The sequence below is a fragment of the Dama dama genome, chromosome 19 (genome assembly GCF_033118175.1).
Source record: "Dama dama isolate Ldn47 chromosome 19, ASM3311817v1, whole genome shotgun sequence".
In the NCBI taxonomy this organism is placed as follows: Eukaryota; Metazoa; Chordata; class Mammalia; order Artiodactyla; family Cervidae; genus Dama; species Dama dama.
Genome location: NC_083699.1, coordinates 52524554 through 52541058, shown reverse-complemented (window position 1 = coordinate 52541058; position 16505 = coordinate 52524554). Strand labels below are relative to the sequence as shown.

The following is a 16505-nucleotide window of genomic DNA, read 5'->3' as shown; positions in this document are numbered from 1 at the left end:
AAAAATTAATAACCTTCATTTGGGACACCTCTATCCCTAACAGAACATAACACTGAAAGGAGGCCTTCTCCCCCTTGCTTCACTTTCTTCTTTACCGTGGTGGTGCTAGTGGTAAAGAACTCGTCTATCAGTGAAGGAGACATAAGAAATGCAAGTTCGATCCCTGGGTTGGGAAGATCCCCGGGAGAAGGAAATGGCAACCCACTCCAGTATTCTTGCCTAGAGAATCCCATGGACAGAAGAACCTGGTGGGCCACAGTCCATAGGGTCACAAAGAGTCAGACATGACTGAAGCGACTAAGCACAGCACAGTACAGAGAACATCTATGGGTATCTGTTTGGCCTGAGGATATGAAGTGATAGCTCAGCACCAGCACCAACTCCAGCACCAATAAGTGACAATCAGGACTGATACTTGGACACATATAACGACCACTGGGGATTCCTAGAGACACTTGGGCAAGAGAACCCTAAATAAAAAATTTGACTTCCTGCAGTGAGAAATGGAGGTTTGGAGAACTGAGACAGCAATTTTCCTGGAACTTTACTAGCTCAGATAAACCAGGTATATTGGTTACAGTTAGAGTGGCCATTTCATAAACAAAATTCTCCTCTTTCATGGACGAATAGATCCATCTTGTGGCCTTGTAGTGTAAGGCCACCAGAAGTCTTTTTAAAAAGCCATCTTGGCTTTAGTCAAAGCTAATTTTAGAAAACTGGCTTTGAACCAGATGAAATTAAGCCAAGAGCTGGAAGAACCCTCTGTTCTCATGCCTGCTCTAAACCCTCTGGCAGCAGTGAAGGCAGAGATCCTGTGTTGCTAGTTTGACAACATCAACACTTTAGAACTATCTGTGTCCAAAAAAGTTACTGGTTCCAAGAACAGGTAAATGACCAATATTTCCCAACCAAAATATTCAGATGAAGAATGAATAAAATGGGACTAGACATTACTTTCAAATGGGGAAAATATGCAAAGTTTTAATAAATCCAGTCACTGTTGCATGAATCATAACTGCATTATAGTTGAAACAAATTTTTAAAGGGATTAGAAAATGAGATTCAGGAATATCTCCCTAATAGTTGGCAGTGAGGCTAATCAGAGAATCATGACAACAGATAATAAAATTTGAATGAAAATGTTGGGGCCAGCAAAGACCAACTTTTTACCAAATTCTTTAGGCTATAGCTGAAGCTACTATAAATGTGTCATATTATTCCATTATTAAATAAACATTAATTAAATATTTATTAAATTTTTTTAGTGTGAGGTACCGTTAGACTCTGACAATACAAAGATAATTAAAGTATGAAAATAGTGACCAGATGGAAGATATCGAGAGGAAACTAAAAGTTATATTTCAATGTCCTAATTGGCATACCTAAGAAACTTGACACATTAACTCTCAGAAGCCTATTTAAAGTCTTAAAATACCTTGCCTTGGAATTGATAAAACAGTATAGTTTATAGTAACCAGGACCTCAAAGATGAGCTAAGAGAAGGAACAGATTTTTTTTTTCTTTGTTATTATTATAAAAGTAAAAGCACAAAAATGAGTGACTCAGACTATAAGATTTTATTCACAAACAGTGATCATAGACAAAGAAAATTCTAAAGAATCTACATCAGTTTGCTACTAGAACTATTCAGTATATTTAGCAAGGTCCCAGAAAACAAGACTACAATCAAAAGCAATTTTACTTCTACATACTGGCCACAGACATTTGAGAATTTAAAGCTAAAAATAAATTCTACTTACCATCACATGAAATAACACTAAATATTTTAGTATAACTTTAATTAAATACGTGCAAGACCTGAACACTGAAAAACATTTCTGAAAAGATTAAAGAAGACTTAAGTAAATGGAAACATATCCCATATTCATGGCTTGGAAAACTTGAGATCAAGTTTTGGATCTCAAACTTGGAAAACTAAGATGTAAGTTCTCTCCAAATCTATGATCTATAGATTCAATGCATTCCCAGTCAAAACACCAACAGGTATTTTTGTAGGAATCAACTAGGTAATTCTAAAATGTGTGTGGAAATGTAAAGTTCTGGGATAATAAAAAGTTATTTTTTAAAGGAGCACAAAGTTGAAGGACTACCTGATTTCATTGCTACAATAAAAGGTACAGTATAATAATGTTACAACATTCAGGGCAATATGGTATGGGTCAGAGCAGACATAAATCAATAAAAGAGTTTAGAAATGGACCTTCACACATATGGTCAAAGATGCTAGGTAAGTCAGTGAAGAAAGAATAGTCTTTTAATGATGTGGGAATAATGAAATCTCCAAATGGAAATAAAATGAACCTCCATCTTTGCCTCATAATGTACACAAAAACAAATTTGAAGTAAATTGTAGGCTTAAATGTAAAAGCTAAAACTATAAGTCTTTTAGAAAAAGACAAAAGAAAAAATCTTCACAATTTGAGGTAGGCAAAAATTTCCTAGACACATAAAGCGCTGACCATAAAAATTTTTGATAAAATTAGACTTCATCAGAATTAACATATTTTGATCTTTAAAAGAAGCAATTAATAGAGTGAAAAGGCAAGTTGTAGTCTGGCAGAAAATATTTATAAAACATAATGTCACAAAATACTTTTATCTAGAATATTTAAAGAACTCTTAAAACTCAAAAGAATACAAATAACCCACTTTAAAAGTGAGAAAAAGATTTGAATAGACACTTCAAAATGAAGATATATGAAAATAAATGAATGGCACATGAAAAGATGTTCAATAAAATTATCCTGTAGAAAAATACAAGTTAAAATCACTACACACTTAACAAGAATGATTAAAAATACTAACAATATTAAGTGTAGACAAGGACGTTGAACAATTAAAACCCATACATTATTAGTAGAAATGAAAAAACATTTCTTTCAGAAAGCAGTTTCTTAAAAAATTAAAACAGACTTTTTATATGACTCAGGAATTATACTACTTTTAGGTATTTCCCAAGGGAAGTAAAAATATATGTAAAGAAAAAGATTTGGACCCAAATATTCATGATAGCTTTACTTGACAGCTTTATTTATTTTTACCTGACCTTCAAAAAGAACAAAAGACTGATACACACAAGACGATGAATAGATCTCAAAAATATTATGCTGAGTGAAAGAAGACAGACACAAAAAATACATTATATATTACTCCATTTACATGAAATTCTAGGACAGGCAAAATTAAGCTATAGTGACAAGATGCAGATCAGTGTTCGCATCCAGCCTCGTAAAGAGGTGCATGAACATAAATGAGGAAAAGTGGTGAGAAGATGGACAGAAGGCAAGAACCCTTGAAAACCAGGCAGGTCCTGGAAATACCAGACTGCTTGGAGCTGCCTGGCCCAGGACTTCTCTACACAATAGGTGAAGGATGGATAGGATCATTTGAACTATTTACCAAATTACCAAACCACTCCTCAAACTAAATCTATTTTTACCGACCTCAAAAAGAAAGATCATGGGGGATGGTAGTGAGATTAATGAGAACCACAATCACTTCCTTTTCCTGCTTTGAGTCATCTGAGCTCTGCAGCTACTGTTCTCTTCTACTTCCCCTCCTTTCCAAGGACCTTAGTGATTCCCATCTGATCTTAAAGGTTGTTCTAGTCCACATGAGCCAGAAAGAATCCCAGAGTATTATAGACTTACCACTGGAAGGTCCTCTAGAGATCTTTTTGATCCCAGTGGTAAGTTTGAGAATCAGAGAGGGAAGTGGCCTGTCCAAGATCACCTGGCTAGGAACGAGCAAAGACTGGGCTTTTACACCTCAATAGTCTGGGTAAATGGGAGAGGAGTGGGGTTTTGGGTAAATGTCCCCACCATTTATTTTATCAGATATAGATCCAGTTAGGCTAATAAGGAAACACCCAGGGTCACCATATTTTACAGCTCCAGGGGTCACCAGTCAGAGTAATAAATATACTGGATTGTGTAACACAGCAGTCCAAATAAATGCCACTTAGGAATAAGGAAGATTGTCATCTGTTTACATGTTTATTTTAGGCTTTTAGGAAGAAAATCTGATTCAACCAATCTATACTAACAAGAAATGGAGATAACATTATTGAGAGGCCAGGAGGTGCTAAGTACTGCACTAGACATTGCTACATGCTAATTCATTGAATTCTAACCATGTATCTGCAGGGTAGCTAGTCGCATCCTCATTGGATAAATAAATAAGCTGAGTTTCAGAGAAGTTATATGCCTAACTCACATTGCCATTAATGGTAGAGCTGTAAATTGAATCTAAATCTATCTGATATACAAGTTCAAGCTCTTTCCATAAGACTGTGGCAGGGGTTTAGGGGTCCTCTTTAAAACATTCTACTTTTGCTCTACATGTGAGGGGCTTTGGTAAGGGAAGGGTACAAGGAGAGTTTGTATGCTTATCTTAATAGCTCTCAGGATATGAGGGCTGAGTGGCCTTTTCTCAGAAAAGGAAAGACATCTTAACTTGGGCAGGATTTGATGAGCCTACAGAAGAGCACCAGAGAAGCTTCCTGCATGACCCAATTCCATTTTTTCACTTTCCAACTGCTTCCAGAATTGCCTAGTTTCCTTAAATATGATATTCATACATTTACCTGAAATAAATCATTTATGTCCAATTAAACAACAATGCATAGTGTTAAATATTATCAAATTATATAAACAAGTGCCAAACTTTCATAGCATGCGGCTTGTGCAGTGTGATCATCTGCTGACACTTTTAAAAATCTAGAAGAAAACGAGGTAAAAACACTGCTGTTTATGAGGAAGGGGCATTAAAGTGGAGCTTAAAATGATTAATTTTGCCAACTTATTTACTTTTTAATTTTGTTCTTATTATACTGTTTATTGTGTCTATTGGACACTATCCAAGGCAAACAGCCCTAGTTAGAAAAGCCTGAATAATCCATGGAAATGAGAGAATCTCACAATCCTAATACACATTATACCCCACAGAAATCCCTGGATTTGTGTGTAACTTCCTTCTCTCTTGTGGTATCAGAGTTTATTGTTTGTTTTGCTTTTTTTTTCTGGTAAAATATTGGTTTATAATCTTTAAGATTACTAACATAGTTTTAATCAACAGGTTTTCCAAATGTCATATTTCTTCATGTTACCATTCATCACTTCCTGCTTCTGTCAAATAGTCAAATGTAAATTTTTATTTTAAAAGTCATTTAGACCAGGTGTGGGACCTGATATTATCCTCTTATTTATATTAATAATATTTATTCTGAGTTCTTTCCCTTGACATTTTACTGAATCCTTCTTGGCCCATTTGAAGTCACCCTACAATACAGACACACATTATATATATGTGAGTAGACAGACAATAAATTAGTGAAGTCAGCACTTCCCTCTCTGGATTCCTCATGTCTTACTGAAAGAAGAGAAACAGTTAAGATTATAAACCCACTTGGGGAAATATCAGAGAAGCTGGAAATAAAAAACAGATACTCGTGTCGGGGGCATAAGAGGAGAGACATGAAACAAATACACAATGATACACAGAGGGACACATGGGGACAGAAAGAAGAAAAAACAAAAACACAGAGACAGGAATTTCTCTCTCTCCTTCTCCTGAGTCTCCAAGTTTTCCCTGGGCTCTTCCCATACCTCTTTCCCTCCTCCCAGTCCTTTTGGCACCTACTTGATATGCTCTGTGCGTCCAGAGCCCTCGATGGTCTTGGCTCCCCACCGTTGTTCCTTCTCGGAGATGTCATTCTACAGAAGACAGCACTCAGCGATAAGTGATGGCAAGAGATGTGCTAAACTGAGAGGCCACACAGCTGACACACATGCCCCCCACGTGCCCTGTATCAGCTGCTTCCTTCAGTCTGGGACTTTACTCAGACCCCTCTCCACGCCTATCCCACCCAGACCCCCATGCTAACATGGAGCTGGTGAGCTCTGAAACCTCCCTTTCTATTCTGCATCCCTCAAACTTTCTCCTTTAGGTCTCCTACAACTCCTGAATCCCTCTAAGTTATACATGTCCAGCTCAAATCCTGGCTCACAGGCCAAATGAGACCCAGTTAATCTGCTTCCTCAGCACTGCCTTCCAAATCCTGTCAGTCACAACATCACTCATCTGCACCTGCCTTCTTCCAGTCTCAACACAGGCTATCATGCAGGCCCCAGTTATTGCGGACAACTGTCCTGCCAGACAGTCCCATCTAGGGCTAGCCCAGTCCCAGACTTCTTCTAGGCCCCCTCAAAGTATACAGAGTAGCCCACATGCCTGCCCTCTGCCACTTATTGTCCAAGTAAAGTTATTTCCACACTCACCACAAAGTCAGGGTCTGTGTCCCAGTCATCACCCTGGGTCTCCACGGAAACAGATACATCATGTCCTACTACAGACTTCCACATCTGAGGGTGAACGAAAATGGGAATGATTAGATGAAAAAAATCAAGAGGTGGGAAAACCAGAATGCTGAAATCAGTGATTAGTAGCCCAATGTTTCTCATAAATTTTTTCTTAGAAGAAAATAGAATCTGAAGCAAAGTAGATGAAAGTTTTAGGAAAGTACTTTTGCTCAGAGGAGGGGGGTGATGCAGATATATTAAGACGAACTAATGTAGCCTAGGTTCTTTAGTCTGGAGAGAAGTCATGGGTGTAGGTAACACTAAATAACTTGGGTGTCAAAACTGCTGAAATCCCCTGCTTGTGTCAAGAGGCCAGCCCAGGGAGTGGCTTAAAGCATTTATCAATGAGGGATATAGAACATGCCTGGAATGACAGTGTCATTTCACTCAGGTATCTACATATGACTTCTTTCATAGGTGTCATGGTATATATTAGCCCAACTCTTGATAAAGTGAACATCTACACTCCTCTCTACAATCTGCTAAACTCCACTCTAAGACTGGCCACTGTACAAGTTGCATGTCAATAGGGGCTCTCAGCTGAAATTCCTTCCCTGACAATGCATGGGGAGGTATTATTTGCTGAGACTAATTCATTCATTATTCAAGTTTTAAAAATGGTTTAATCATGTTTTGGTCTTCCCAGGTGGCTCAGTGGTAAAGAATCTGCCTGCCAAGCAGGAAACGTAGGTTTGATCCTTGAGTCAGGAAGATCCTCTGGAGAAGGGAATGGCAACCCACTCTAGCACCTTTGCTTGGGAAATCTCATGGACATAGGAGCCTGGTGGGCTACTGTCCATGGGGTTGCAAAGAGTCGGACATGACTTAGCAACTAAACAACAACAACAACAACAACAATATATTATTTTTTAAGGACAGTAGCTGGTTCAAAAAAAGAGCATATAAAATCCCTTGTTCTGAACATTAAGAATCATTAGGCTTTTATTAAACTAAATAGATGTGTTTAAGAAATATTTGGAGAACACTAATTTGAGGGGGTGTCAAATTATCATTTTACTAGGGCATCCCCAGTGTCTCTGCTGGCCTGCCAGTCCTGCATGAGGAGTTGAACAGGTGCTCTGCATCTGTGGGGTCCTGGGTCTTGGTGTGAAGGGGAAACAACAGACAATGCTCATCTGCTCTAGTCTACGACTCCTTGACCTTGGTACCACTTGCTAGCTGGAAACTCCTGCCCACCCTTCCATGCTCATACTACTTCCCCACACCCTTTACTGTCTCTTAAAGGAGCCCCTCTTACAATCACTCCTAGGACCCTCCAGTCTCTCCAGCCAGGCACTCAGACTCTCCAATTTTCCTTTTCACTTGAAAACTCCACCCTTCTCCAGCTCTTTGAAAAACCCCTGGGAAACCAGCCACAGGGAAATCTGGGGGTAGACTGGTTAACGAGATGCAAAGAGGGCACTGGGGAAGTATGAACCAAGTCAGCTGGACTGTGGGACGAGTCACTGCCAGGAGCAGTTCTGTCTTCCCCTGAGGGGGTGACAATACTGGATGGGGGGAAGGTGGATAAGACCTATGGTCCTGGCTCTGGGGCTGCTCTGCCATCAAAAGGAATTCACACAGAAAACTGGAAAAGAGAAGTTTCTGAAATATTCATGAGCAATAAGGAAGCAGTGAGGACTGATGGTCCTGTCCTCTTTCTTGCTGCTCCTCTCAGGCCCCAGCTTAACTCTCCCATCCTCATGTATTTTTGAGACAGAAGGGTTTCTGACACAGAGCTAACTTAGCATCCTTGAGCTACTGGCTGGGAATAGGGAAGCCAAAGGTGCTATCTAGAGGTAGGAGACCAGAGAGTAACTGGCTGAGGCCTGGTACCGTGGATATCAGGCATGATCGAGGATCTACTTATGAGGCTGCCTCAGTAAAGTACAGGGACTGGGTGTCAGATCACCCAGCTCTGTTCCTAAGTTCCTGTGGGAAAATGGGTTAGGGAGTCAAGATAAGAGTATGTACACATTTGCCAGGTACCAGGCATTTATCAATACTTTGGTAAAGTATTGAACATCTCTGAAACTGTTTTTCCCAATGGAAAACAAAGAGGTTAACCTCACTACTCCATCAAGTCCCCTGTATTTCTGACCTTCTGGGATTCTGTGATCCTACAAATAGAGAAACCAGCCCTAGTCGAAGCACCATGACTTAATTTGGCACTTGGTTCTCAGCACTGGTGTACATTAGCAACTACTTCCTGATCTGTTGCAATGTCTCCTGTGGGTTTTGTCTCTCTTAGACCCATAAGCTCTCCAAGGGCAGAGACTGTCTTCACCTCCAATAATCCTTCTCCCAACTCAGTGCTTAGGAGCAAAGGGCCTTAGAGAGAATTGCAGGTAGTCAGCAGAAACCAGGAGGCCTGGATGGCGGCTGAATCCCATTCCCTGGGCTCCAGCGTTTTCCTTCTGTTTCCATCCTCACATGCTCATTATCTACAACCACTCACCACCAGGCCGGCCTGCTGGCCATAAAAGGTTAAAAGCCTACTAGCAATGACTTCACCTCTCAGCAAGGAGTAACAGCCAGGTAGGGTCCTCTCATTTCAACTCTTGTCCTGTGCTCCCCAGTTTTCCCACTGCCCAGAGTACCCACCTTCAACTCTGCGTTTGCTCTCTCAGCTCCTCACGAAGACACTCAACTCCTTTCTAGCTGCTGCCACTTCAGAGCAAGAAACTCTGAGCTGCTATTTCAGTTCCGTATTCAGGTTTTCTGTCATTTCCTGCCACTCTGTCCTCACAACTGCTTCCTGAAGTTTGAGTCAGTTCCTTCTGCTTAGGTATTTAAATAAAAAAGGATTAAATGCTCTGTGCTTACTCTTTTGCAAGACTTTGAGGGTTCCGGAATCCTTAAAAAATGCTTCTCTCTCAGAATTTATAGTCTGGTGAGGGAAGCAAAATACTTAACTAGAAAACACATAGAAGAATGCTGTAGAATAGCATTTGTACCCTAAACAGATGGGCAGTTGCATCTGTTTATAATAAAGAAATTTAGAGAATTTGGTATGGACTGAAGGGATAAGAAAGGATTAATGGAAAAAAATGATTTTTATGTGGATTTTGAAACAAGATTTAAAAAGAAACTCACTACCTTACCCACAGTACTTAAAACTGGGGTTTACATATAATAGATGTGGGAGTTAACTTATAAGGGAAAGGTAAGACATAGACACAGAGGGAGGAAGTTTCAGATATTCTTTAGGGGGAGGTGAGGAGTCAGAGCTAATTCAGAAAGATTTTGTCCCAGGCAATAAGCCAAAGCTATAGTTTTTCCAGCAGTCATGCATGGATGTGAGGCTTGGATCACAAAGAAGGCTGAGCATCAAAGAACTGATGCCTTCAAATTCTGGTCCTGGAGAAGACTCTTGAGAGTCCCTTGGACTGCAAGTAGATCAAACCAGTCAGTCCTAAAGGAAATCAACCCTGAATATTCATTGGAAGGACTGATGCTGAAGCTGAAGCTCCAATACTCTGGCCACCTGATGCAAACAGCCGACTCATTGAAAAAGACCCTGATGCTGGGAAAGATTGAAGGCAAAAGAAGGAGGTGGAAGAGGATGAGGTGGTTAGATAGCATCACAGACTCAATGGACATGAATTTGAGCAAACTCTGGGAGATAGTGAAGGACAGGGAAGCCTGGCATACTGCAGTTCATGGAGTCACAAAGAGTTGGACACAACTTAGTGTCTGAACTACCACAAGAAGTAGGAAGAAATCTCATTAGAACTGATTCAAATGTATTCTTTTTAATGGCTGAGTAATATTCCATTGTGTATATGAGTTCTCTCAGTTCTAATGAGATGGATGTAACTGGAGCCCATTATAGAGAGTGAAGTAAGCCAGAAAAATAAACACCAATACAGTATACTAATGCATACATATGGAATTTAAAAAGATGGTAACGATAACCTTATATGCAGGACAGAAAAAAGAGACACAGATGTATAGAACAGACTTTTGGACTCTGTGGGAGAAGGCGAGGGTGGGATGATCTGAGAGAATAGCACTGAAACATGTATATTATCAAGTGTGAAACAGATCGCCAGCCCAGGTTGGATGCATGAGACAAGTGCTCAGGGCTGGTGCACTGGGAAGACCCAAAGGGATGGGATGAGGAGGGAGGTGGTGGGGGGGATCAGGATGGGGAACACATGTAAATCCATGGCTGATTCATGTCAATGTATGGCAAAAACCACTACAATATTGTAAAGTAATTAGCCTCCAACTAATAAAAATAAAAATAAATAAATTAAAAAAAAGAGAGAAGTAGGAAGAAATCTGAAAGAACTAAGTGGTACAAGATGATGGAAGGCCCTTGTGGCATTCTATATTACTGTTCCACAAGATTTGCTGCCCCTCCCTTCCCTCTTGAAGACAGACTTGCTCTGGTTGACTGTTCTGACCAGCAAAATATAAGAAGTAAAACACATCACTTTCTAGTGGAGACTTTAAGACTAGCAGGAACTTTGCTAGGCTCCTTGACATTAAGCCACAGGTGAGCCCTAAGGGAACTCAGGATGGAGACAAATGAGCTGCCCCCTCCCAAGTCCTTAGTCACTGCACCCACCTCACAGGCACACCTGAGGGGACTCAGCAAGGGAAAGAACAGGACACTAGCCCTAGATAGCTAAGATGCATAACAATGAGCCCAGACTCTTAAATCTTCTCATGCATAGAAAATTCATTAACTTGGGATATCTGGTTTTCTTTGTTGTTGTTCAGTCCCTCAGTTATGTCCTACTCTTTGCAACCCCATGGACTGTAGCACGCCAGGCTTCCCTATCCTTCACCATCTCCCAGAGCTCACCCAAGCTCATGTCCTTCGAATCCGTGATGCCATCCAACCATCTTGTCCTGTCGTCCCCTTCTCCTCCCACCTTCAATCTTTCCCAGAATCAGGGTCTTTTCCAGTGAGTCAGTTCTTCACATCAGGTGGCCTAAGTATTGGAGCTTCAGGTTCAGCATCAGTCTTTCTAATGAATATTCAGGACTGATTTCCTTTAGGACTGACTGGTTGGATGTCCTTGCAGTCCAAGGGACTCTCAAGAGTCTTCTCCAACACCACAACTCAAGAGCATCAGTTCTTTGGTATTCAGCATTATGGTTCAACTCTCACATCCATACATGACTACTGGAAAAACCATAGCTTTGACTAGATGGACCTTTGTCGGCAAGTAATGTCTCTGCTTTTTAATACCATCTAGGTTTGTCATGGAGAACGCAATGGCATCCCACTCCAGTACTCTTGCCTGGAAAATCCCATGGATGGAGGAGCCTGGTAGGCTGTGCTCCATGGGGTCGCTAAGAGTCGGACACGACTGAGTGACTTCACTTTCACTTTTCACTTTCATGCATTGGAGAAGGAAATGGCAACCCACTCCAGTGTTCTTGCCTGGAGAATCCCAGGGATGGGGGAGCCTGATGGGCTGCCGTCTACGGGGTCACACAGAGTCCGACATGACTGAAGTGACTTAGCAGCAGCAGGAGCAGGTTTGTCATAGCTTTTCTTTAATAAAGAGTAATTTGGTTTTCTCTAGTTAACAGTAATCTTTTGAAGTTTCAACTGACTGCAGGGTCTTTACACCACTCCTATATATCCTGGCTTCTCCCTTACCTCTCTGTAGCAGTTCCGGAGAACTATCAGGAAGGCTGCTGCCTGGGTTTAAGTCCTCAGTTTTGTCTGTCAAATAAAACAGAATTGTCAACTTTTAGGTTGTGCTTTTTTTCCTCCGATTGACACAAGACAACTTGCAACTCTCTGGAGTGGCTCCTCTGGCAGCCTAGGTCCCTGAGTGATGGTCCCCAACTAAAATGACAACACAAGTAGAGCCCCACTCATTGCTTAAAGGACTTGGAATCTGACTAAAATAGAATCCTAAAAAATAATTGCTGTTTTAGCTACTGAGAATTTGGGAGTATTTGTTACTGTATCTGACCAAGCCTCTCCTAATCTTGATTGACATGGAGTTCTGACCGGAATTGCTCAGTTGTGAGCTCCCCAGTAGATTCAAACAGGGCCTGGATGAAGTTTGTCCAAAATACAGAGGTGGGCAATCTAAGGATTCTATACCTAATGTGGAGATTACCTACTTTTCCTACCTGATAACCTATTTATTATGGCAGCACCAAAGTTATTATAAGGAAGAGCAAATTTGTAGAACAGGAAAAAAATCTTCTAGATCATTTTGAATCCTAAATTTGCGCCCCAAAATAGAAACAATCAGACCAGATATTGTGACACACCATCCAGGTATGGTTGTTTAGAGAAATCAAAGAATTTAATCAGTGATGACAAGAAAGCCCATGTTGGATAAAGAAGATATGGTACATATATACAATGGAATAATACCCAGCCATAGAAATGAAGTAATGCCATTTGCAGCAACATAGACAGATCTAGAGATTATCATACTAAGTCAGAAAGAGAAAGACAAATACCATATATCACTTATATGTGGAATCTAAAATATGACACAAATAAACTTACCTACAAGAGACAGACTCAGAGTCACAGAGAACGGATTGGTTGCCAAGGGGTAGGAATGGATGGGAGAGGGATGGGTTGGGAGTTTGAGGTTAGTAACTGCCAACTATTATATAAAGAATGAATAAATGATAAGTTCCTAATGTATAGAGCAGAGAACTATATTTAATATCCAGTGATAATAATGAAAAAGAATATGAAAAATATGTATAACTCAATCAATTTGCTGTACAGTAAAAATTAACACATTGTAAAATAACTATACTTCAATACAATTAAAAGAAAAAAAAAGCAAGTCCATCTTCCCTTTAGCAAATGTCCCAAGTTCATTCCTAATGAGAGGCAGTAAAACACAGCAAGCATGGGCGTTAGATAGACGTGGTTCAAAATTTACTTATTGTACCTTGAGAAAGTGAGTTAGCTTTTCTCAAGCAGTGACCTGATGTTTTGTCCAGTTGCTCTTTGTGACCCTGTGGGCTGCAGTGGGCCAGGTTTCCTTGTTCTTCACTTTCAGAGTTTGCTCAAACTCATGTCCATTGAGTCAGTAATGTCATCCAACCATCTCATCTTCTGTCACCCCCTTCTCCTTTTGTCCTCAATCTTTCCCAGCATTGGGGTCTTTTCCAACGAGTCAGTTCTTCACATCAGGTGGCCAAAGTATTGGAGCTTCTGGACTTGATATAAACAAATAATAATGCCCATCCTGCTTTTCTATGAGACTTACCTTCCCTACTCTACTCTTACCCAGAGGGATCCCTAGGGATCAAGTATTTTCAATGTGCACCAGATAGTTCTTCCAGGCCCAGGCAAAAACCTGCATGAATCTCATGCCCAAAGGCTCAGCTTTGTTTGGTTCAGTATTAGGATGGTATCTCCTCACTCCATTTCACCACCTGAGATCTAGCTAAGCCTAGAAAGATGCATGCAGCCAGATGTTGGCCAGTGAGAAGGAAGCCTAGATATGCACAGCTCTCTACCTCTACATTAACTCCTGGCTACCCCATCCCTACTTCCTCTATGTTCCTTCCTCCCCTCAGCAAGCAAACACATATATGTAACCTCCTGTGTATACATACACACACCACCACAATATTTCATTCTGAAAATAATTTTATTAATTTACAGTTGTTCAGGAAAGTTCCTGGGTTGCTGTGACCATGATTTGGTCACCACAGAACAAAGGATTAGAGCAGATCAGTGTGTCCACCAGTTCTCTCTCCTCTTTGGGTAGTGAGAGCAGGCAGGGGACATGTGCAAAATGAGAAAATAACCAATCGGTAAGGGTTGGGGCCGGGGAATAGGCACAAACGGAATTCAAACCTGGCTGTCATTCTCAGGCTTGGATTTAAATATTTTATCTTCTCTATAGTCTCCCTCTATTTCCTTCAGCTCCCTGTTACCACAGAGGGCAGATGACAACATGCGGAGAAGCTGGACTAAGTATCACCAACTGCAAAGCAGCTTTGGACTTCAGGAGGCTAGGGGTGGTTGTCACACCAGTCCAATCTCCCTGGCTGGGATTCAGCGCCTCACCTAGGGCTGGTTCCCAGTATACTGTCTTAGGGGTTCCCAGTGTACTATCTTAGGGCCCACATTCGAGGCTTATCCAGATAACACAGGAATGATGAGTATTGAATTCCACCGTCCATAGCCAGCTCCTCTTGCCTTTCAGTGAAAGGAAAGGCACAAGCCACTTCATACTTCAGTACACATGTGATGATCAAGGGATAAGCAGTGGGATCCTCAACGTACAGTCCAGGACCATGAGTCTCACTCCAATTAAGTCTGAACAGACAGGGAAGGAGATGCTGTCCTCCTATGTGATCCAACAGCTAACACCCCTGGGGAGTCCTTCCACTCTTGCTCTATTTTGCCAGGGACCTAATTAGATATCCTATGAGGTAATGTTCCCTGGAACATTCCCCCTGCCATGTTTATGGCAGGTCCATGTCCTCTGAAGCGGGAGAAAATTATAAGGTACATGAGGGAAAGGAAGTATCAATCGGAATGATACTGGACTTCCGTTTATTAGGTTTATTGGAACCATCCTCCTGGCTGAAAGACATTCCTCAGCATCTTTCACAGGACCATAAAATATCAGGGCCCTGCAAAACCTGAACAAATATTGGGCTCAATAACCAATGCAGAAGTGTCAGGCCCTGGGCAAAAGAAGAAAGCAGAATCACTGGCCCCTGCAGCTCTAACCTGTGCTCATATCCACCTCTGTTTTTACAGGCACTTTCTGTGGAGAATTGGAGAAGAGGATCTGTAAGTGGGAAGACTGTACCACTGGAACTGATGGTTTTGATGTTAGAGGTGAGGAAGTTCCAAGTTCTGGGGGGAGTGGTCCAAAAGGTGAGGACTAGGCTTATAGATGGCCTGTGAGACATAGAACGAGTAGGACATGAACCATCAGAAAGTAGACGGCTGCCAGCAGCGGCACCCTTGTCCGGGAGTGACAGAGCGAACGCAGGACCCGCTTCCATCCAGCACCACTCCGGGTCTGAAAAGAAAATGTGGAAGTCAGAGAGTCTCACCCTAGAGAGATCTGCCCTGTTTCCTTCTCCAACCACTGCAGAGAAGAGGTATCCTGAGAGGAAAATTCCTTGGGGCCATTAGCTTGGTACATCCCAATAGTTTCCTTTAGCCTTTCATACCCTTCCAGTCTCAGGCCCATGTTCCTTCTCCTTGACCCCTTGCCCTCAACACAGCCAGCCCACCTGATAGCAGAGTGCCCTTTCTTCACCATTCTCCCTTCTTACCCTCCGACAACTGCTGCTTGTAAGATCTATTAACAGCGCCTGCTCCTGGGAGCCGCAGGAGCCAATGATAGGAGACCGGGCAGAGTCCCATTCACCATGCTCCAACCTAAATTGAGGAAAAAAAAAAAGAGGCATTGGTTCATGGCATGAGAGGCTGATCAGGTGAAATCACCCTGGACATCTTGCCATGGGATGCAGTGTAAGGGACTTGTAGTTCCCATGGCCCCGTCCTCATGCAAGGAGTGAAAGGGTAGACAGGTTTCTTTTAGCAGCAGTAGAGATGGTAATAATTACCAAGAATTGACTGTGTATCAGATGCTGGATCAGGTGTTTTACATATGTTTAATTCTCAGGTTTAAGGTTGGTGGTGTTATCTTCAAAGTAAGACTTAAAGAAGTAAAAAGTACTTGTCCACAATGGTACATCCAGTAAGATGTAAAGCCAGAATTCAAAACCCAGCTGTGTCTCTAAACCTCACGCTCTTTTTTTCCTGCCACACCACACCTGGCTCAGAGACACTCTTTTAATTTTTTCCCTGTTTATTAAAATCTAATAGGCAAAAGAATTCAAGAAAGATTTTTGTGGGGTTTTTACAATTAAACTGAACTGCAGCCTCTATTGCTTTCTGTTTCATTTTTTGCTAATTTGCTTACTCATTTAATACTAGAACTTCTCCATTTAATGAAGAAGCTGTTTTTATCCACTCAACAGTTTCTCACAAAAACAAGAATTGACCCTCAGAATGAGAGAAAATAATAGCAAATGAAACATCTGACAAAGGATTAATTTCCAAAATATACAAACAGCTCATACAACTCAATACCAGAAAAACAAACAACCCAATCAAAAAGTGTGAAAAAGACCTAAACA

The 16505-nt window shown here is 41.2% G+C and overlaps 2 protein-coding genes across 7 annotated transcripts in view; both read right to left on the bottom strand.

Annotated features, from left to right (window-relative positions):
- The window catches only part of HCLS1 (hematopoietic cell-specific Lyn substrate 1), a 40222-nt gene extending 31080 nt beyond the window's left edge, over nt 1–9142 (bottom strand). Inside the window, exons 1-3 of the mRNA XM_061167062.1 lie at nt 8985–9142; nt 6300–6383; nt 5662–5735 (exon numbers count right to left, since the gene is read on the bottom strand). Coding sequence (XP_061023045.1) covers nt 5662–5735; nt 6300–6383 — 158 coding nt within the window. The 5' untranslated portion in view covers nt 8985–9142. The remainder of the gene's footprint in view (nt 1–5661; nt 5736–6299; nt 6384–8984) is intronic.
- Nucleotides 9143–13965: 4823 nt separating this feature from the next.
- The window catches only part of GOLGB1 (golgin B1), a 74790-nt gene continuing 72250 nt past the window's right edge, over nt 13966–16505 (bottom strand). For all 6 annotated transcript variants that reach the window (XM_061167054.1, XM_061167056.1, XM_061167060.1 and 3 more), the window contains 2 exons: nt 15636–15741; nt 13966–15376 (listed from right to left, as the gene is read on the bottom strand). In XM_061167054.1, coding sequence (XP_061023037.1) covers nt 15242–15376; nt 15636–15741 — 241 coding nt within the window. In that variant the 3' untranslated portion in view covers nt 13966–15241. The remainder of the gene's footprint in view (nt 15377–15635; nt 15742–16505) is intronic.